This window comes from Calliphora vicina, chromosome 3, assembly GCF_958450345.1.
Source record: "Calliphora vicina chromosome 3, idCalVici1.1, whole genome shotgun sequence".
In the NCBI taxonomy this organism is placed as follows: Eukaryota; Metazoa; Arthropoda; class Insecta; order Diptera; family Calliphoridae; genus Calliphora; species Calliphora vicina.
Genome location: NC_088782.1, coordinates 119,937,779 through 119,961,506, shown reverse-complemented (window position 1 = coordinate 119,961,506; position 23,728 = coordinate 119,937,779). Strand labels below are relative to the sequence as shown.

Sequence of the window (23,728 nt, the reverse complement as noted above, 5' to 3'; positions counted from 1 at the left end):
AATACCGTTATTTTGAGAGAGAGCCTTTAAAGAGAGAGAACTCTGTTACTTTTGCCTGTTAATATTTGAGGTTATAAACTTGTAAAAAACAACAAAAACAAAAAAATTTCTTGCTAATTTCTTTACTCCCCTTAAAACAGCAACAAAAAGAAAATAAAGGGAATTTAGAAATAGCGGCCATATTAAAAATCTAGTAAAGTAATTTTTAATTATTATTATAATTATTATTTGTTTCTTTTAAACACTACATAGAAAACAAAGCTATTTAACTAATAAATATATTAAACAAACAAAAAAAAAATAATAAAAAAAACATAAAAATCTAGTCCACTTTTTTCCATAATAAAATTTAAGAAAAACTACTGAGAGAATTATTGAAAAAGAAAGAAAATGAAAAGCACAATATCTATAATAATTTATGAAAAAAAAACATAAAGTTTATTTAAAATAAACCACAAGCTAAACAAACTACTTCTTCTGTTAATTATTATTATTATTATAATTTTTTAAACATTTTCTTAAATAGACTGACTTTATAATAATTAAATAAAACAACAAAAAAAAAAATTATAAAGAAAATCTTAAAAATTTAAAAAAAATAAAACTACAAAATGGAAACTGCGTTAAAATGATAAAGAGAAACAGGAAATTTTAAAGGAAACCATACTGCCACTGCCAAAAGCCAAGCCATATTGTAAAAAACATTTAAGAAAACCTTTAAACAAAACATTACAACAAATCGAATAAAATATCACTAATAAAAACACAACACACATTTGTAAAATATTTCATATTTTTTAAAAACAACAAAAGAATTTAGCATTAAATACAAAAAAAAAAAAATCTTTAAAATTATAATAATTTAATTATAAATTACTTTATAATTACCTAAACTTTAGCCTGTAACTTTGTAAATATTAATTTATATTTAAAAATAAAAACAAAAACAAAACAAAAATCGATATATATTTAAACTGTATTAAATCCAAAAAGTCTTGAAATGCATTTTTAATTAAAATTTAACCCCTAAAACTAAAAAAAAACATTGGTTTAAATTTCCCAAACGAAAAAAAAAACAATTTTAAAACAAACGGCATTTAAGCTCAACTTATTTTATAATTATACTTTTATAGAATTTTAAAAACCAGCCAATTTTTTAAAAACTAAAACTATCATTAAAAACAAAATAATTATATTATCCACAACCTGTATAAAGTTTTATAAATTTAGTAATTAATTATAATTAATTATAAACAACAAAAAAAATAATTATATATATAAAATTATTTATAAATATAACTTATATAACTAAAATCCTTATTATGAAACAAACAAAAAAAAAAAAAACAAAAATATTTCAAAACCAACCATGAATTTATAATCCTAAAAAAACGAAAAAAATTGCAATAAAATTTTGATTTTTTTATATTTAAAAACATATAAATTATTTTGAGTTTTTATTATTTCTTTTAACAGAATTTTCAGTTTTTATATTGATTTAATTATTATTTCAACATTTTGATTTGAAAGTGCTTAAGCTTTTTAAAGACTTTATAAAGTGTTGAGGCTACAGTCCCAATCAAATATCGAGACTATAGCCGTGGCTATAGATCAGTCGAGACTATAGTCCCGTCTATAGTCCAGCTTGCAAGAAAGAGATGCCCAGTTCTATGGTCGACATTGCAGTATTTTTTTAGTAGATCATGCATTGCATAGTTAAGACCATTGTTCAAACTATAGTAGCGACTGTAGTCGGGAGGCATTTCTTTGTTTCATCTTCAATATTTTCAAATTATATGTCGGCGACTTACCAAAAGACTATAGTCTATAGTCAAGACTATAGTTTATAGTCAAAACTATAGACTGTAATCAACACTAAATTCTATAATCAAGACTACATTCTATAATCAAGACTATAGCCTATAGTGAAGACTATATTCTATAGTCAAAACTATAGACTATAGTCCATAGTCTGGACTATAATCCATAGACAGGACTATAGTCCATAGTCAAGACTATAATCCATAGTCAAGACTATAGTCCATAGTCAAGACTATAGTCCATAGTCAAGACTATAGTCCATATTCAAGACTATAGTCCATAGTCAAGACTATAGTCCATAGTCAAGACTATAGTCCATAGTCAAGACTATAGTCCATAGTCAAGACTATAGTCAATAGTCCAGACTATAGTCCATAGTCCAGACTATAGTCCATAGTCCAGACTATAGTCCATAGTCCAGACTATAGTCCATAGTCCAGACTATAGTCCATAGTCCAGACTATAGTCCATAGTCCAGACTATAGTCCATAGTCCAGACTATAGTCCATAGTCCAGACTCCAGACTATAGTCCAGACTATAGTCCATAGTCCAGACTATAGTCCATAGTCCAGACTATAGTCCATAGTCCAGACTATAGTCCATAGTCCAGACTATAGTCCATAGTCCAGACTATAGTCCATAGTCCAGACTATAGTCCATAGTCCAGACTATAGTCCATAGTCCAGACTATAGACCATAGTGCAGACTATAGTCCATAGTCCAGGCTATAGTCCATAGTCCAGACTATAGTCCATAGTCCAGACTATAGTCCATAGTCCAGACTATAGTCCATAGTCCAGACTATAGTCCATAGTCCAGACTATAGTCCATAGTCCAGACTATAGTCCATAGTCCAGACTATAGTCCATAGTCCAGACTATAGTCCATAGTCCAGACTATAGTCCATAGTCCAGACTATAGTCCATAGTCCAGAGTCCAGACTATAGTCCATAGTCCAGAGTCCAGACTATAGTCCAGACTATAGTCCAGACTATAGTCCATAGTCCAGACTATAGTCCAGACTATAGTCCATAGTCCAGACTATAGTCCATAGTCCAGACTATAGTCCATAGTCCAGACTATAGTCCATAGTCCAGACTATAGTCCATAGTCCAGACTATAGTCCATAGTCCAGACTATAGTCCATAGTCCAGACTATAGTCCATAGTCCAGACTATAGTCCATAGTCCAGGCTATAGTCCTGTCTATAGTCAAGACTATAGTCCTGTCTATAGTCAAGACTATAGTCCTGTCTATAGTCAAGACTATAGTCCTGTCTATAGTCAAGACTATAGTCCTGTCTATAGTCAAGACTATAGTCCTGTCTATAGTCAAGACTATAGTCCTGTCTATAGTCAAGACTATAGTCCTGTCTATAGTCAAGACTATAGTCCTGTCTATAGTCAAGACTATAGTCCTGTCTATAGTCAAGACTATAGTCCTGTCTATAGTCAAGACTATAGTCCTGTCTATAGTCAAGACTATAGTCCTGTCTATAGTCCTGTCTATAGTCAAGACTATAGTCCTGTCTATAGTCAAGACTATAGTCCTGTCTATAGTCAAGACTATAGTCCTGTCTATAGTCAAGACTATAGTCCTGTCTATAGTCCTGTCTATAGTCAAGACTATTGTCCTGTCTATAGTCAAGACTATAGTCCTGTCTATAGTCAAGACTATAGTCCTGTCTATAGTCAAGACTATAGTCCTGTCTATAGTCCTGTCTATAGTCAAGACTATAGTCCTGTCTATAGTCCTGTCTATAGTCAAGACTATAGTCCTGTCTATAGTCAAGACTATAGTCCTGTCTATAGTCCTGTCTATAGTCCTGTCTATAGTCAAGACTATAGTCCTGTCTATAGTCAAGGCTATAGTCCTGTCTATAGTCAAGGCTATAGTCCTGTCTATAGTCAAGACTACAGTCCTGTCTATAGTCAAGACTATAGTCCTGTCTATAGTAAAGACTATAGTCCTGTCTATAGTCAAGACTATAGTCCTGTCTATAGTCCTGTCTATAGTCAAGACTATAGTCCTGTCTATAGTCAAGACTATAGTCCTGTCTATAGTCCTGTCTATAGTCAAGACTATAGTCCTGTCTATAGTCCTGTCTATAGTCAAGACTATAGTCCTGTCTATAGTCAAGACTATAGCCCTGTCTATAGTCAAGACTATAGTCCTGTCTATAGTCCTGTCTATAGTCAAGACTATAGTCCTGTCTATAGTCAAGACTATAGTCCTGTCTATAGTCCTGTCTATAGTCAAGACTATAGTCCTGTCTATAGTCAAGACTATAGTCCTGTCTATAGTCAAGACTATAGTCCTGTCTATAGTAAAGACTATAGTCCTGTCTATAGTCAAGACTATAGTCCTGTCTATAGTCCTGTCTATAGTCAAGACTATAGTCCTGTCTATAGTCAAGACTATAGTCCTTTCTATAGTCCTGTCTATAGTCAAGACTATAGTCCTGTCTATAGTCAAGACTATAGTCCTGTCTATAGTCAAGACTATAGTCCTGTCTATAGTCAAGACTATAGTCCTGTCTATAGTCAAGACTATAGTCCTGTCTATAGTCCTGTCTATAGTCAAGACTATTGTCCTGTCTATAGTCAAGACTATAGTCCTGTCTATAGTCAAGACTATAGTCCTTTCTATAGTCCTGTCTATAGTCAAGACTATAGTCCTGTCTATAGTCAAGACTATAGTCCTGTCTATAGTCAAGACTATAGTCCTGTCTATAGTCAAGACTATAGTCCTGTCTATAGTCAAGACTATAGTCCTGTCTATAGTCAAGACTATAGTCCTCTCTATAGTCAAGACTATAGTCCTGTCTATAGTCCTGTCTCTAGTCAAGATTATAGTCCTGTCTATAGTCCTGTCTATAGTCAAGACTATTGTCCTGTCTATAGTCAAGACTATAGTCCTGTCTATAGTCAAGACTATAGTCCTGTCTATAGTCAAGACTATAGTCCTGTCTATAGTCAAGACTATAGTCCTGTCTATAGTCAAGACTATAGTCCTGTCTATAGTCAAGACTATAGTCCTGTCTATAGTCCTGTCTATAGTCAAGACTATTGTCCTGTCTATAGTCAAGACTATAGTCCTGTCTATAGTCAAGACTATAGTCCTGTCTATAGTCAAGACTATAGTCCTGTCTATAGTCCTGTCTCTAGTCAAGACTATAGTCCTGTCTATAGTCCTGTCTATAGTCAAGACTATTGTCCTGTCTATAGTCAAGACTATAGTCCTGTCTATAGTCAAGACTATAGTCCTGTCTATAGTCAAGACTATAGTCCTGTCTATAGTCAAGACTATAGTCCAGACTATAGGCTAGACTATAGTCCAGACTATAGGCTAGACTATAGTCCAGACTATAGGCGAGACTATAGTCCAGACTATAGGCGAGACTATAGTCCAGACTATAGTCCAGACTATAGGCGAGACTATAGTCCAGTTTTCCTATTAACTTCATAAAAACATGTTTTTCGACGATGTTGTTAAGTAGAAACTTGTTGCTGCTAGTGGTTTCTTAATAAATATGTTTCAAGCCAAAGATTATCTAAATAAACTGTTTTGTCTCCAATGATTTTCTACGAAATAAGTCTACTTTTTTCCACCCAAAAAAATGTTCGTATTCTAGAGTTTCGAAATCTTCAAAGCCAATGTTAATATTTCTTCATTTGACTTTTCATTTTATAATTTCTTTTAATTCCATTAATTTTATTTAATTAAAAATTTAGCAAATTTAATAAAACAAACTCTTAACAAATTTGATATAAAGTTTAGAAAACAATAAATACATTTGATATACAAAAAAACCAAAACAAAGAGCTGTGCTCCCATTAAAAAAAAAAAACAAACGAAAGAAACTAAAAAACTGTTTCTACTTTATATCAAATTTCTTTTAAGAAAATGAAACTCACCCCCTAAAAAACTGTATTATAAGCCCAGCTATTAACATCTTAACCTAAAATAAAATCTGAAAATTTCTTTTTCTTCGTACGTCCCTAAAATAAATTTAAAAAGTAGTTGTTAATTTATGATTTTAAATGTAAACATATAAAGATTTTTCTTTTCTCAGTGTACCTTAGGCTTAATGTATGTATTATAAATATAAATAATATTTAATTAATATACATAGATAAAACAAAACCACAAAAAAGCTTAAAATCCTTTTTTTCTCGATAACAAAAAAAAAAGCTTGAAAAAGATTTGTAACGAATATACGTAATTTCAAAAGACAAACAATTTTTTTTCTAAAAAAAATTTATATAAAAAATAACAAAAATTTATAAATGTTTATATAAATATTAAGTTTTAAGATTAATATTACAAAAACAAACCAAATGAAAAAAGCAAATTAAAGTAGAATTTGTTGGTCTTAAAAAGAAAAATGTGTTAGTAAAATGAAAAGATAAATTTAAAAGCAAAGCATAAGAATTTGGTAATGTGGAAATAATATTTACAAAAGAGTTAAAGAAATTGCAACAAAAATTTAAAAAAAAAAATTAGGAATTTTTTTAAAATTAAAAACAAATTTTTTATTTTTTTTTTTTAGAAAAAAATGTACTTGGTACTTTTTCAGAAATAAAAATAATACCATTTAGATATTAAAACTTTCCAAACTAATTTTTGGAGAAAAAGGACTTGGTACTTTTTGGTAAAAAAATTGGTACTTTTTTGAAAAAAAAAATGGTACTTTTTTGAAAAAAAAAATTGGTACTTTTTTGAAGAAAAAAAATTGGTACTTTTTTGATATTAAAACTATTTTCACCTATATCTTATATTTTTGGGGAAAAAAATCTTGGTACTTTTAAAAAATAGATACTTTTAGGTAAAATGTTTGGACTTTTCTTCTATTAAAACAATTTTCAGCAAAAACTTTTTTTTTAAATAATGAAATTGGTACTTTTTGGTTAAAAAAATTTGGGACTTTTTAGGAAACATAGGTACTTTTTTGATATTAAAACAGTTCATACCAAAAATGTTTACTTTAGAGGAAAAAAATTTTGGTACTTTTTGGGAAAAATTGTTGGTACTTTTCTGGTATTAAAACAGTTTTTAACAAAAACTAGTATTTTTGGAAATAAAGACTTGGTACTTTTTGATTAAAAAAGACTTGGTACTTTTTGATTAAAAAAAAATTGGTACTTTTTTTAAAAAAAAAATTTGATACTTTTCCAATATTTAAAAAATTTTCATATTTTTGGGGAAAAAAGAACTGGTACTTTATGAAAATATTATAAACATGTTTTTTAAAAAATGAAATTGGTACTTTTTGGTTGAAAAAATTTGGTACTTTTTAGGAAACATTGGTACTTTTCTGATATTTTCTGATCCAGTTTTCAACAAAAATTTTTGTTTTTTTATGAAAAAAATTGTATTTAGTACTTATTGAAAAACAATTTTGTACTTTTTTGGGAAAAAATTGTTGGTACTTTTTGGGAAAATTTTTTGGTACTTTTCTGGTATTAAAACAGTTTTTAACAAAAACTAGAATTTTAGGAAATAAAGTTCTTGGTACTTTTTGATCAAAAAAAATTGGTACTTTTTAAAAAAAAAAAATTTTATATTTTTGGGGAAAAAAGAACTAATACTTTATGAAAAAAATAAAAACTAGTTTTTTAAAAAAATAAATTGGTACTTTTTGGTTAGAAAAATTTGGTACTTTTTAGGAAACATTGTTACTTTTCTGATATTAATACAGTTTTCAACAAAAATTTTTATTTTTGATGAAAAAAGTGTTTTTAATACTTATTGAGAAACAATTTTGTACTTTTTTGGGAAACAATTTTGGTTCTTTTTAGAAAAATTTTATTTTTGGTACTTTTTTCAAAATTAATTTTTTTGGTCAAAACTTTTAGTTTTCTGATATTAATACAGATTTAACAAACATTTTTATATTTGATGAAACAATTTTGGTACTTTCTGGGAAAATTTTTTGGTACTTTTAGGAAACTTTTTTTGGTACTATTTTCAAAATTATTTTTTTTGGTCAAAACTTTTATTGAACAATTGCAAGAATGTTTTCACTATTTTTATTAAAATTTCTTTATAAAAAATTTGTTTTTAATTTTAACCTAAAAAAATATTAAATTAAAAATGAAATATTCAATTAATTTTACATTTTTCTTGCCCCAACACCACACAACAATGTATACGATATTTTTAAATAATGTTTTTTTGAAATATATTTTGGCAAAATAAAAAATTTTAAAAATTAGCGAAATACCACAAAAAAAAAAACACAAATTTATGGATTAGTAATAAAAAACCTAAAAAAAGAAATGTTTATAATAAAATGCAAAAAAAAAGAAAACACAAAGAAAGTGTTTATTATAAATTAAAGAAAGGTAAAAGAAACCGAAGCAAGTGTGAACTGTATTGTAGTTGTGAATTGTATTTTTGTGAATTATAATTTAAAAAAATTTCAGTTTCTTTATTATAAATACAATAAAATACATAAAAAACAAACAAATTATTTTTTAAAATATATTTAAAGAAAATACAAAATATGTTTAAATAAAAAATATTTAAAATTTAAGCAAAAAAGAAAAATATTTATTTATTTCCAAACAAAAAAAAACCAACCAACCCTAATCAAAAGTAAAACACTCATATACCGACATTAAAACAAGAATTAACTGAAAATTGAAATGAAAATTAAAAAAACAACAAAATAATAAATTAAGCAACAATTGCACATTTAACAAAACCAAACCAAACACACATTTTACACCATTTTTATTGTGAACAAAAACAAAAAAAAAATTATATAAAATACAAACAAAAAAATAGCAATACAATAAAACAATAATATAAATATTTAAATAATAATGATAAATAATAAATTAATGAATAAACAAAACAACAACAAAATGGTTAAAACAAACACAACAAAACAAAAACCTTTAAATTAAACCATTTAAGAAAAAAAAATCAAATAAATATTTATAATAAATAAAAATTATTTAATAAATAATACAAAAAAAAAACAAGACAAATGCTAAATGAAATGACATGTATTAATAACAAAAACAACAACAATATGATACAAGCAAGTTTCAATAAAGTATTAAAAAAATAATAAAAATTTCAAAAATAGTTTCAATTATTAGCAGGAATCATTAAAGTATTAAAAGAACCAGGATTTAATATAATTCTTTACAAAAATAACCACGATTTAGTATAAAAATCCAGTACAAAATTAACCACGATTTAGTATAAAAATCCAGTATAAAAAGAATCAAGATTTAGTATAAAAATCCAGTATAAAAAGAACCACGATTTAGTATAAAAATTCTTAATAAAAAGAACCACGATTTAGTATAAAAAGAACCACGATTTAGTATAAAAATCCAGTATAAAAAGAACCAAGATTTAGTATAAAAATCCAGTATAAAAAGAAACACGATTTAGTATAAAAATTCTTAATAAAAAGAACCACGATTTAATATAAAAATCCAGTACAAAAAGAACCACGATTTAGTACAAAAAATCCAGTATAAAAACAACCACGATTTAGTATAAAAATGCAGTACAAAAATAACCACGATTTAGTATAAAAATCCAGTACAAAAAGAACCACGATTTAGTATAAAAATCCAGTATAAAAAGAACTACGATTTAATATAAAAATTCTAAATAAAAATAACCACAATTTAGTATAAAAATTCTTAATAAAAATAACCACGATTTAGTATAAAAATTCTTAATAAAAAGAACCACGATTTAGTATAAAAATTCTTAATAAAAAGAACCACGATTTAGTATAAAAATTTTTAATAAAAAGAACCACGATTTAGTATAAAAATTCTAAATAAAAAGAACCACAATTTAGTATAAAAACTCTTAGTAAAAAGAACCACGATTTAGTATAAAAATTTTTAATAAAAAGAACCACGATTTAGTATTAAAATTCTTAATAAAAAGAACCACGATTTAGTATAAAAATTCTTAATAAAAAGAACCACGATTTAGTATAAAAATTCAGTATAAAAAGAACCACGATTTAGTATAAAAATTCTTAATAAAAAGAACCACGATTTAGTATAAAAATTCTTAATAAAAAGAACCACGATTTAGTATAAAAATTCTTAATAAAAATAACCACGATTTAGTATAAAAATTCTTAATAAAAAGAACCACGATTTAGTATAAAAATTCTTAATAAAAAGAACCACGATTTAGTATAAAAATTCTTAATAAAAAGAACCACGATTTAGTATAAAAATTTTTAATAAAAAGAACCACGATTTAGTATAAAAATTCTAAATAAAAAGAACCACAATTTAGTATAAAAACTCTTAGTAAAAAGAACCACGATTTAGTATAAAAATTTTTAATAAAAAGAACCACGATTTAGTATTAAAATTCTTAATAAAAAGAACCACGATTTAGTATAAAAATTCTTAATAAAAAGAACCACGATTTAGTATAAAAATTCAGTATAAAAAGAACCACGATTTAGTATAAAAATTCTTAATAAAAAGAACCACGATTTAGTATAAAAATTCTTAATAAAAAGAACCACGATTTAGTATAAAAATTCTTAATAAAAATAACCACGATTTAGTATAAAAATTCTTAATAAAAAGAACCACGATTTAGTATAAAAATTCTTAATAAAAAGAACCACGATTTAGTATAAAAATTCTTAATAAAAAGAACCACGATATAGTATAAAAATTCTTAATAAAAAGAACCACGATTTAGTATAAAAATTCTTAATAAAAAGAACCACGATTTAGTATAAAAATTCTTAATAAAAAGAACCACGATTTAGTATAAAAATTCTTAATAAAAAGAACCACGATTTAGTATAAAAATTCTTAATAAAAAGAACCACGATTTAGTATAAAAATTCTTAATAAAAAGAACCACGAACCAAAAATCCAGTATAAAAAGAACCACGATTTAGTATAAAAATCCAGTATAAAATGAACCACGATTTAGTATAAAAATCCAGTATAAAAAGAACCACGATTTAGTATAAAAATCCAGTATAAAAAGAACCACGATTTAGTATAAAAATCCAGTATAAAAAGAACCACGATTTAGTATAAAAATCCAGTATAAAAAGAACCACGATTTAGTATAAAAATCCAGTATAAAAAGAACCACGATTTAGTATAAAAATCCAGTATAAAAAGAACCACGATTTAGTATAAAAATCCAGTATAAAAAGAACCACGATTTAGTATAAAAATCCAGTATAAAAAGAACCACGATTTAGTATAAAAATCCAGTATAAAATGAACCACGATTTAGTATAAAAATCCAGTATAAAAAGAACCACGATTTAGTATAAAAATCCAGTATAAAAAGAACCACGATTTAGTATAAAAATCCAGTATAAAAAGAACCACGATTTAGTATAAAAATCCAGTATAAAAGAACCACGATTTAGTATAAAAATCCAGTATAAAAAGAACCACGATTTAGTATAAAAATTCAGTATAAAAAGAACCACGATTTAGTATAAAAATCCAGTATAAAAAGAACCACGATTTAGTATAAAAGAACCACGATTTAGTATAAAAATCCAGTATAAAAAGAACCACGATTTAGTATAAAAATCCAGTATAAACAGAACCACGATTTAGTACAAAAATTCTTAATAAAAAGAACCACGATTTAGTATAAAAATTCGTAATAAAAAGAACCACGATTTAGTATAAAAATTCTTAATAAAAAGAACCACGATTTAGTATAAAAATTCAGTATAAAAGAACAACGATTTAGTATAAAAATTCATTATAAAAATAACCAAGATTTAGTGCCCCAATTTACTTCACCTGACAACCCTTGAATTTTTCTTAAAAATATCAAAATTGTTCGTGTTTTATTTGTGTGTAACCTTAACTATTTTACAAATCAATATGTTTTTGCTTTCCTTTAAATCATGATACTTTAACATGTTCCAGCTTAAAAACTAAATCTTACAGGTTTAAGCAAAAAATAAAAAAGAAAAAAGACAAGTACATACACAGAAAAAGGTGCCAGAGATCAAAATGAATTGATAAATGACACGAAACGATTTCAACCAAAACTAAATCATACAGACACAGACGCTCTATGAGTCCAACCACCAAAAAAATAAAAAAATAAAGATAAAACTATAAGACACATCATCATAATAAACTGAACTCCACTCGATTTTGTCTACACTAACTACAAACTTGAGTTGAAAATCCTGACAATATAAAGTAAATGGATAAAACTTAACCTTAAAGTTACTTTTCAGTTTTTTCTTCTAAAAACACACTCAGTGGGAGTTGAGACCAAGGAAAAAAAACGACAACGACATTTAAAGAGACATTTTAGCTTAAAAAGACGCTTATCTCCTAAATGAACAGACCAACAAAAAAAGGAAAGAAAGAAATAAAACATACAACACCAAAACTACTACTTCGACTAGTTACTTACGTACAAATAAAATTGAAAGCTTAAGTTTTGTGTTTAAAGCACGATTTAAGAGATGAATTTGTTAAGATAAACGACATGATGTTGTTTTGTGGACAACCACTACGACAACAACAAAAAACTTTTGCAACATTTATTTTAAAATAATAATTAAACGATTTTGCCTTTTCAGCAAGAGTGTACCACAATTGCAGACAATTTTTGAAAGGATTTCCAAGGAAAATTAACATGAAATTGAAATTGGAGCAAGGCATACAAAATTAAGCAGAAATGTTTTGGGTTTTATCTAAAAAAAAGTGAATTTAAATGATTTGGTTAATTAAATTTTTTAGAGGTTTTTAATAATACAGAAGCAGTTTTTTTGTTCAGACCAGTGGTTGGCATTCATAGCTACCAGGGCATTTAATTATTATCATTGTTCCATATTTTCTCTCTTTTCTCGATCACTGGAATAGACTAGGCGATCATACCATTAGAGGACGAATTGTTCTGGAAGCTCTTTCTCTACACGATCAGTACCTAATCAAATTACAACAACGAAAGAAAGAGATAACACGTAATTAGTACCCATGATCCATATTCTCTCTCTTCTCTCGATCATTGGCCTAGACTAGAAGAACCTATCAGTAGAGGACGAGTTGTTCTGGAAGGTCTTTCTCTACGCGATCAGTAGCTGATCAGATTACAACAGCGAAAGAAAGGGTTTAACATGTAATTGTTATAAATGATCCATATTCTCTCTCTTATCTCGATCATTGGACTAGACTCGAAGAACCTATCAGTAGAGGGCGAGTTGTTCTAGGAGCTCTTTCTTTACTCGATCAGTAGCTGATCAGATTACAACAGCGAAAGAAAGGGATAACATGAAATTGTTATCCATGTTCCGTATTCTCTCTATTTTCTCGATCACTGGAATATATTAGAAGATCATACCAGTAGAGGACCTGTTGATCTGGAAGCTCTTCCTCCACTCGATCAGAAGCTGATCAGATTACAACAGCGATAGAAAGGGATAACATGAAATTATTATCCATGATCCATATTCTCTGCCTTCTCTCGATCACTGAAATAGACTAGAAGATCATACCAGTAGAGGACCAGTTGTTCTGGAAGCTCTTTCTCTACACGATCAGTAGATGATCAGATTACAGCAGCGAAAGATAGGGATAACATGAAATTGTTATCCATGTTCCGCATTCTCTCTCTTTTTTCTCGATCACTGAAATAGACTAGAAGATCATACCAGTAGAGGACCAGTTGTTTTGGAAGCTCTTTCTCTACACGATCAGTACCTAATCAAATTACAACAGCGACAGAAAGAGATGACATGTAATTATTATCCATGATCCATATTCTCTCTCTTCTATCGATCACTGGAATAGACTAGATGAACCTATCAGTAGAGGACGATAGGTGATTAGATCTCAACAACGAAAGTAAGGGATAACATGGAATTATTATCCATGATCCATGATTCATATTCTCTCCCTTCTTCTATCGATCACTATACTAGACTAGAAGAACATACCAGTAGAGGACGAGTTATTCTAAAAGCTCTTTCTCTACTCGATCAGTAGATAATCAAATTACAACAGCGAAGTAAAGCGATAACAACTAATTATTATCCATATTCTCTCTCTTCCCTCGATCATTGGAATAGACTAGAAGAACCTATCAGTAGAGGACGAGTTGTTCTGGAAGCTCTCTCTCTACTCGATCAGTACCTGATCAGATTACAGATCAGCGAAAGAAAGTGTTTAACATGTAATTATTATAAATGATCCATATTATCTCTCTTATCTCGATCATTGGACTAGACTCGAAGAACCTATCAGTAGAGGACGATTTGTTCTGGAAGCTCTCTCTCTCTACTCGGTCAGTAGCTGATCAGATTACAACAGCGAAAGAAATGGTGTAACATGTAATTATTATAAATGATCCATATTATCTCTCTGCTCCCGATCACTAGACAAGACTAGGAGAATCTACAAATAGAGGACGATTTGCTCTGGAAGCTCTCTCTGCTTTTAGGAGGGCTAGATACGGATCAGTAGTCGACCACGCAAGAGCTTAAATAAGACCCATAGTAAGCGAGACAATTAAAAAAATTCTTTACAATCATTTGTTTTAAAGTTTAACAAAATAACAAACAAACAAATGTAATAAATCTTTATTAACATATTTACAGCAATTGACCAGAAATCCCAAAGGATCTTAACTCATAAACCAAATTCCTTTTATCTATACATACTAGAAGATTTATCAATTTCATTACTATTTTGTCTTGACTTTGTTTTACACTTGCAATCGTCATCATCATCATAAGATTTCTCAAAACCAGGAGAAGTTAAAATCCGTATGCCCTCGGCTAATTTTGGAAAACCAGACATGGTCTCACGGAAAGTGGTAAACATAACGGGCAAATACATAAAGAAATCCTTAAAATGTCCCATCATAGCATTATAATCCACATTTTGATTCATAACATGAGGCAGCACATCAAAATTAGGGTCATCGTTGTCCGTTTGAGGTTTGGGAGCGGCCGCAATTAAGGAAAATAAACAGGAAACTAAAAGCAAATTTCTCAATTAACTTTGATTAAAGTTAAATTGGAATACAAACTCAAGCTTACCCAAAATTATATAAAATACCGCTGTTTTCTCCATTGTGTGGGCTTTGTGAGATGTTGAAAAACTATTTTACTATTCAGCTCTTTATTAAACTTATATAATATTGTTACATTTGCTTTTAATAAAACGTTTTTTTTCTAAGTCAGCATTTAGTGTTTGACATTGTTTAACTTAATGTTAATGAAAAGTTTTCTATTTTTATGAAGAAATTTTTGCCAACTTTAGATTTTTTGTTACCATTGACTTTTTTGCTAAAGTTTCAGTATAATATTTAATGACAAGACATGGTGAAGCGTCAAATGAGCTACAGTTCATAAGTTTTAAACAAGTTACTTTACACTGGGTGTAATGTGGATTGTTATCGCTTTTCATTACAAAAACTTGAACTGAACTAGAACTGAACTTGAACTAGAACCTGAACTTGAACTAGAAGCTGAACTAGAACCTGAACTAGAACCTGAACTAGAACCTGAACTACAACCTGAACTACAACCTGAACTAGAACCTGAACTAGAACCTGAACTAGAACCTTAACTAGACCTCAACTAGAACCTGAACTAGAACCTGAACTAGAACCTGAACTAGAACCTGAACTAGACCTTAACAAGAACATGAACTAGAACTTGAACTAGAACCTGAACTAGAACCTGAACTAGACCTTAACTAGACCTTAACTAGAACCTGAACTAGAACTGAACTAGAACTGAACTAGAACTGAACTAGAACTGAACTAGAACTGAACTAGAACTGAACTAGAACTGAACTAGAACTGAACTAGAACTGAACTAGAACTGAACTAGAACTGAACTAGAACTGAACTAGAACTGAACTAGAACTGAACTAGAACTGAACTAGAACTGAACTAGAACTGAACTAGAACTGAACTAGAACTGAACTAGAACTGAACTAGAACTGAACTAGAACTGAACTAGAACTGAACTAGAACTGAACTAGAACTGAACTAGAACTGAACTAGAACTGAACTAGAACTGAACTAGAACTGAACTAGAACTGAACTAGAACTGAACTAGAACTGAACTAGAACTGAACTAGAACTGAACTAGAACTGAACTAGAACTGAACTAGAACTGAACTAGAACTGAACTAGAACTGAACTAGAACTGAACTAGAACTGAACTAGAACTGAACTAGAACTGAACTAGAACTGAACTAGAACTGAACTAGAACTGAACTAGAACTGAACTAGAACTGAACTAGAACTGAACTAGAACTGAACTAGAACTGAACTAGAACTGAACTAGAACTGAACTAGAACTGAACTAGAACTAGAACTGAACTAGAACTGAACTAGAACTGAACTAGAACTGAACTAGAACCTGAACTAGAACCTTAACTAGACCTCAACTAGAACCTGAACTAGAACCTGAACTAGAACCTGAACTAGAACCTGAACTAGACCTTAACAAGAACCTGAACTAGAACCTGAACTAGAACCTGAACTAGAACCTGAACTAGACCTTAACTAGAACCTGAACTACAACCTGAACTACAACCTGAACTACAACCTGAACTAGAACTGAACTAGAACTGAACTAGAACTGAACTAGAACTGAACTAGAACTGAACTAGAACTGAACTAGAACTGAACTAGAACTGAACTAGAACTGAACTAGAACTGAACTAGAACTGAACTAGAACTGAACTAGAATTAGAACTGCTGGCATGTTTTTCCTTTTATTTTTTTAGTAGTATTATTTTCATATTAATTTTTGTAAAACCTTTATTTTAGTTTATTTATAAACAATTTGTTTAAATTATGTTTTTCTGCCTTTGTTTAGTTTTTAATTCCAAAGTATGCATGTATTTATTAGGGTTTTCTGTTTTCGCTAACAATAACTTGTATTCATATCTCTGCTTTTACAACTCTTTGCTTTTAAACCCTTGAGTTTTCTTCCGTTTTCCTTCCCTCCAGTTCGCTTCTTGTTTTTTTTGGCATTTAAATAAAAACTTTCTTTTGCCTGTGTATTTACACCTTACAATAAATCAACTTGCAATAATTTTTGGTAGTTTATTTTAAACAAAAACATCATACAAAGTTATGAATATTTAATAATACAACATAAAAAGTAAAGAATAAAGATGCATGTTTTGCATGAGCAAAACCGAACATGATGTGACCTGCACAATGGAGAATTATTTTTAAGAAGAAGATTTAAAAAGCAGATAAGCAGATTAAGTTCGAGTTTTCGAAACTAAGCTAAATTTAACGAAACATGTATTTTCTTTTAAAATAAATTGTAATAAACTAGTTTTTAAAGACTTTCTGTTACAAAACTAAATTTCTATAGTAAAAAAGGAATTCGAAATTTAGTTCGAATTTTCGAACATAAGGTAAAATTGATAAATATGGGATTTAATTTTAAAATAAACTTAAATGAACTTAATTTTAGAGATTTTCCGTTTGAAATCTATGTTTCCTTTGTAAAACAGAAAATCGAAATTAAGTTCGAATTTTCGAACATGTGCTAAAAATCTTAAATATACAAAATTAAATAAGTTTTAATTTGATTCTTAATTGTAGTTATAAAAATTATGGTTTCTATTAAAAAATTTTCGAATTTCGAAAAATTTTGAAAATTTCGAACATTGAAAATTTTCTAAAATTAAGGAATTTTTAACTTTTCTTGATGTAGTTGTTATAAGGAAGTGTAAAAATTTGTTTTGTTTTGAATTTTCGAACATAAGCTAAAAAAATTAAAGTTAAACAAACTTGCTTTGTAAAACAGAAATTCGAAATTTTGTTCGAATTTTCGAACATGTGTTAAAAATCTTAAATATACAAAATTAAATAAGTTTTAATTTTATTCTTTCAGATAGTTATAAAAATTACGGTTTTTATTTCAAAATTTTCAAATTTCGAAAAATATTGAAAATTTCGAATATTGAAAATTTGACAGAATTAAGGAATTTTTTAACTTTTCTTCTTGTAGTTATAATAAGAGAATGTTAAATATTTTTTGGTTTAAAAAATAGAGATTCGAAATTTAAAATTTTCGAATTTTGAAAATTTGTTAAAATTAAGGAATTTTTAGTTGTATTTTATCTAGTTTTAATAAGGAAGTGCTACAAATTATTTTGGATTAAAAACTAGAGATTCAAAATTAAATTCGAATTTTCGAACATAAGCTAAAATTGATAAAAAAAAATAGAAATTCACTTTGATATCAACAAATTGTTGGGCTATTTTCTGTATCTAAAGGTTTGTGTTTTACTTATGTTGTTATAGGGCATCAAAATCGTATGTGAGTATATGTTGTGCGAAACAAAATATTTTAAATAAAACAAGTTAATTTATAACAAAAGTTTTACCTGAGAACTGAATCTATCTCATCTTCATTTATTATACGACAATTTTTATTTAAAACTAAAACACACAAACACTTATGTCATACATACTTGTAAGTAAAACTATTGCATAACATTGATAACACTTCTGGTTTTGTCTCCTAACAGCAGTGTGTTTATGAAGTCCTTTTATTGTTAACAACTTGTTCCCCCCCCCTTGAGCTTTTTCCTCCTCTGCATTTGTAGGTGTAAGTTTATAGACCAAGTTTTATATGTAATAATACACAGTGTGTAATATTTACTTACAATCTTTGTTTTACATTTTATGACAAAATTATATTTTCCAAAAAAAAAAATAAGAAAAACGAAAAATAAATATTCTTAAATAAAAATTTGTGCCAGACATTATTTAACATGTGTAAAAAGTTATGATTTCAAGTTAATGCAAAACTCTCTCCTTGTGTTTTTTAAGGGTAGAATTTGTTATGTGCTGTGGACTGGGGTTTCACAGATTAGGGGGTAGAGGGGGGCATTGTGTGTAAATTTTAAGCCTGCTTGTTATACACTTCATATTTTCAAGTTAAATATTACTTTAGTTTTATATTTTAGTGTTGAAATTTCACACATAAATCATAAGTTTCGTTGTTTTTTTTTTTTATGAATTTCATCTTCCAAAACGTAGTCTTGTCATTTATATTTTTTTGCTACTTTTTATATGCCTTTTTGGAAAGTATGGAAAATTTTTATTATTTAGACAGTTGGAAAAAGCCTTTTTGGGAAAAAATAAAGAGGAGAAAATTTTGTTACTAAAGGTGAAGTTAAATGAAATAAAAAGGAAAAATTTAAAAAAAATCTTTAATTTTAAAGAATATTAAGAAACATAGGAAAAAGGGCTGACAGATAGACTTCAATTATGGAATATACAGCAAATAAATGGAGCCAAGTTTTCCTGCTAGAATTTTTTTTTTATTGAACCATGCATTTGCTTTATTTTTAAAGCCAAAAATATTTAAGGTCAAAGGTCAAATATCGTGCTAAAACATATTTTAGGATCCAGAGAATATAAAATAAAATTTAAACAGGAAAACCGCTGATATTTGCTTCCCAGTAGGGTGGGCTTTGATCCTAAATGTTGTTTGGAGGAAAACATGTGATATTTGCTTCCCAATTGGATGACCTTTGACCTTAAATGTTTTTTTTAAAGCGAAGAGATGGTTCTGCAACAAAAAAGAGCCAATGAAATAATTCTAGTCTTCCAAGTTCAACAAAATGAGGATTTTTTTAAATGGCTTTGGAATTTTGTTCAGGTTTAAGGTTAAAATTATTTATGAAAGTCAAAGGTCAAAAAGGGCCAACATCGTGTTAAAGGATATTTGATGATTTACAGAATTTCTACTAACTACGAAACCTATTCATTGCCTAAAAACCAAGCTGTATGCTAAATTCCAAATTCGGTGACCTTTGACCTCTACTGTTTTTAAGGCCTAAAGGATCACATTTGATACTTTTAACTAATAATTAAGAAAGTTAAGACGATAATGAACGACAATATACAAAATTAATCCTGTTTAGAGCGGACCATTGTGCAATATAATAAATTTTATACATTTTTCTCAAGAAATTTCACTTTTTTTGTTTCAAACAAAATAAATCTTTTCATCTTCTTGTCAATAGTGCTTTATTTTCGTTCATAATCTTCCATTAATCCATTAAAATTAATAACAATAGCAAACAAACATTAACAAAGTAATTTTCTACTCAATTGACAAAAAATAGCCCTATGCTGGCAAAAAAAAAATAAAAAAAAAGACACTAGCCAAGCGTTTCCTTTCAAAAAATTTACAAAAATTGACAACATGAAATGCTGTCAACAGCAACTTAAAAACATTAATCAAATTTAACGCTTAAATTTTGTTTTACAGCTTTTATCAATTTTTTTTACATTAAAAACATTAATTTTAAACAAAAATTAAACAATAAATAACAAGTTTTTTTTTTCATTTTTTTTTAAATAATAATTTCTCGTCCCTATTTACACAAAAATGTTCCCCTTTGCTGGAGACAGCCAAGGGCTTTAATTTGCCAAAAACAGATTTATTTATTTGGGAGACGAAAATTCAATGTATAAAAATTGTTAGTGTAGCCAAACAGATAGATACGGGTGATGATGATAAACAATATTAGTGACAATTGGCTTGATGAAAGGCTAAACACTTATTCAGTCACTCAACACTTTATCATCAATCACTGTCACCTCGCGAAGAGTTAGTTAGACAGATGGATGGTTGCATGAATTAAATTTTATGTATTTTTTTTTGTATTATTTATGGGGTGCTGCTGCAAATTCAAATCAACACATAAATTTTGTATAGATTTTAATAAAGCAGAAAGAAGTTGTTTTTAAAGAATTCTCTTTAATTTCATTTTACTTATTTAATTAAGAGATTTAATATGTTGTTTTGCTCTGTAAAAGAAGTGCAGAGTAATGCAAAGAATGATTGTTCATCAGTTTTGCTTAATTTTAAACTGGCCTTTCATAGAATGATGGTCGACTGTGTAATCAGATATTTATATTCTTCATCATGGTATATCCATTGGTAATTTCCACAATATTCCTCTGTTATCCATTCTGGGAGAAGTTCAAACTGTGAACAGATTTTCTAACTGAATTTGCAAATGCTTTATTTTTTAATCAAAAACTTTTAGGAACAAGGCCATTACAGATTGGTCAAAATTAGGGCAAATCTCAAGTTCTAGTTCAGTTCTAGTTCAGTTCTAGTTCAGTTCTAGTTCAGTTCTAGTTCAGTTCTAGTTCAGGTTCTAGTTCAGGTTCTAGTTCAGGTTCTAGTTCAGTTCTAGTTCAGTTCTAGTTCAGTTCTAGTTCTAGTTCAGTTCTAGTTCTAGTTCAGTTCTAGTTCAGTTCTAGTTCAGTTAAGTGAGTGAAGATAAATATGCCGAGTTAAATATGTTTCGACGTAAAACTTTACGTCATTACATATTTGCAAATATGTTTCGGCGTAACGCCTTACGTTATTACATATTTATAAATTCGTTTTTAGTATTTGTGACATATTTGCCAATTTAGGACATATTCACAAATATGTTCTGTTTTTTGTGACATATTTGCAATACTTACATACACTCATATTTAAAAACTATTTAATACATATTTTTTAAAAATAGCTTGTGGACAAACTATGATAGATGACAGGATGGGACATACCTCATTTTAAAGGGAAATGAACCAGCATTAGTCACCAACATAGCTCTTTTTCCAAAATTTCGTCTGACTATTTTTAATATTTTTTTGAAAATTTTCATTTTTCAATGTTGATCCTTGGAACAATTTTCGACAATTCTGGACAAACTAAGATAGATGCCAGGATGGGACATAACTCATTTTAAAGAGAAATGAACCTGCATTATTCACCAACATAGCTCTTTTTCTAAAATTTCGTCTGACTATTTTTAATATTTTTTTGAAAATTTTCATTTTTCAATGTTGATCCTTGGAACAATTTTCGACAATTCTGGACAAACTAAGATAGATGCCAGGATGGGACATAACTCATTTTAAAGAGAAATGAACCTGCATTATTCACCGAAATAGCTCTTTTTCCAAAATTTCGTCTGACTATTTTTAATATTTTTTTGAAAATTTTCATTTTTCAATGTTGATCCTTGGAACAATTTTCGACAATTCTGGACAAACTAAGATAGATGCCAGGATGGGACATAACTCATTTTAAAGAGAAATGAACCTGCATTATTCACCAACATAGCTCTTTTTCTAAAATTTCGTCTGACTATTTTTAATATTTTTTTGAAAATTTTCATTTTTCAATGTTGATCCTTGGAACAATTTTCGACAATTCTGGACAAACTAAGATAGATGCCAGGGTGGGACATACCTGATTTTAAAGGGAAATGAACCAGCATTATTCACCAACATAGCTCTTTTTCTAAAATTTCGTCTGACTATTTTTAATATTTTTTTGAAAATTTTCATTTTTCAATGTTGATCCTTGGAAAAATTTTCGACAATTCTGGACAAACTAAGATAGATGCCAGGATGGGACATACCTGATTTTAAAGGGAAATGAACCAGCATTATTCACCAACATAGCTCTTTTTCCAAAATTTCGTCTGACTATTTTTAATATTTTTTTGAAAATTTTAATTTTTCAATGTTGATCCTCGGAAGAATTTTCGAAAATTGTGGACAAACTAAGATAGATGCCAGGATGGGACATACCTGATTTTAAAGGGAAATGAACCAGCATTAGTCATCAACATAGCTCTTTTTCCAAAATTTCGTCTGACTATTTTTAATATTTTTATGAAAATTTTAATTTTTCAATGTTGATCCTCGGAAGATTTTTCGACAATTCTGGACAAACTAAGATAGATGCCAGGGTGGGACATACCTGATTTTAAAGGGAAATGAACCAGCATTATTCACCAACATAGCTCTTTTTCCAAAATCTCGTCTGACTATTTTTAATATTTTTTTGAAAATTTTAATTTTTCAATGTTGATCCTCGGAAGATTTTTCGACAATTCTGGACAAACTAAGATAGGTGCCAGGGTGGGACATACCTCATTTTAAAGGGAAATGAACCTGCATTAGTCACCAACATAGCTCTTTTTCCAAAATTTCGTCTGACTATTTTTAATATTTTTATGAAAATTTTAATTTTTCAATGTTGATCCTTGGAACAATTTTCGACAATTCTGGACAAACTAAGATAGATGCCAGGATGGGACATACCTCAATTTAAAGAGAAATGAACCTGCATTATTCACCAACATAGCTCTTTTTCTAAAATTTCGTCTGACTATTTTTAATATTTTTTTGAAAATTTTCATTTTTCAATGTTGATCCTTGGAACAATTTTCGACAATTCTGGACAAACTAAGATAGATGCCAGGGTGGGACATACCTGATTTTAAAGGGAAATGAACCAGCATTATTCACCAACATAGCTCTTTTTCCAAAATTTCGTCTGACTATTTTTAATATTTTTTTGAAAATTTTCATTTTTCAATGTTGATCCTTGGAAAAATTTTCGACAATTGTGGACAAACTAAGATAGATGCCAGGATGGGACATACCTCCTTTTAAAGATAATTGACCTAGAATTAGTCACCAACATAGCTCTTTTTCCAAAATTTCGTCTGACTATTTTTAATTTAATTTAATTTATAAGCCTTACCTTTTTTAATATGTAAAACGTTATTGAAATTGGAAAACAGTTTATATATATGGGGGATTTCATGTCAAGTGAACCAACTTTTGAAATCGATGTCTTCCGATCGGGATGAAATTTGCACCAAGGTTAGCTCTATTGGATAGTAACTCAGACACAATTTTTCAACAACATCGGTCGAGAACTCTCTTAGTTATAGGGGGTAAAATTTTGACAGTTTGGTCAAACAGGGGTTTTTTCTTATCCATGTAACTTATTACCTATTGTTCTTAGCAAAATGTGTCCCAAATAGTATAGATAGCTATTTCTTCGATCTTTCGAAAAAAAATATTTAAAAAAAA

At 28.6% G+C, this 23,728-nt stretch overlaps 1 protein-coding gene across 1 annotated transcript; it reads right to left on the bottom strand.

Annotated features, from left to right (window-relative positions):
* Positions 1 to 14,478: 14,478 nt before the first annotated feature.
* LOC135955717 (uncharacterized) lies at positions 14,479 to 14,907 on the bottom strand. The gene is made up of 2 exons (XM_065506074.1): positions 14,874 to 14,907; positions 14,479 to 14,810 (listed from the first exon to the last, which is right to left on the bottom strand). The coding sequence occupies exons 1-2, from the start codon at positions 14,905 to 14,907 to the stop codon at positions 14,479 to 14,481; spliced, it is 366 nt and encodes a 121-aa protein (XP_065362146.1).
* Between the last annotated feature and the right edge of the window lie 8,821 nt (positions 14,908 to 23,728).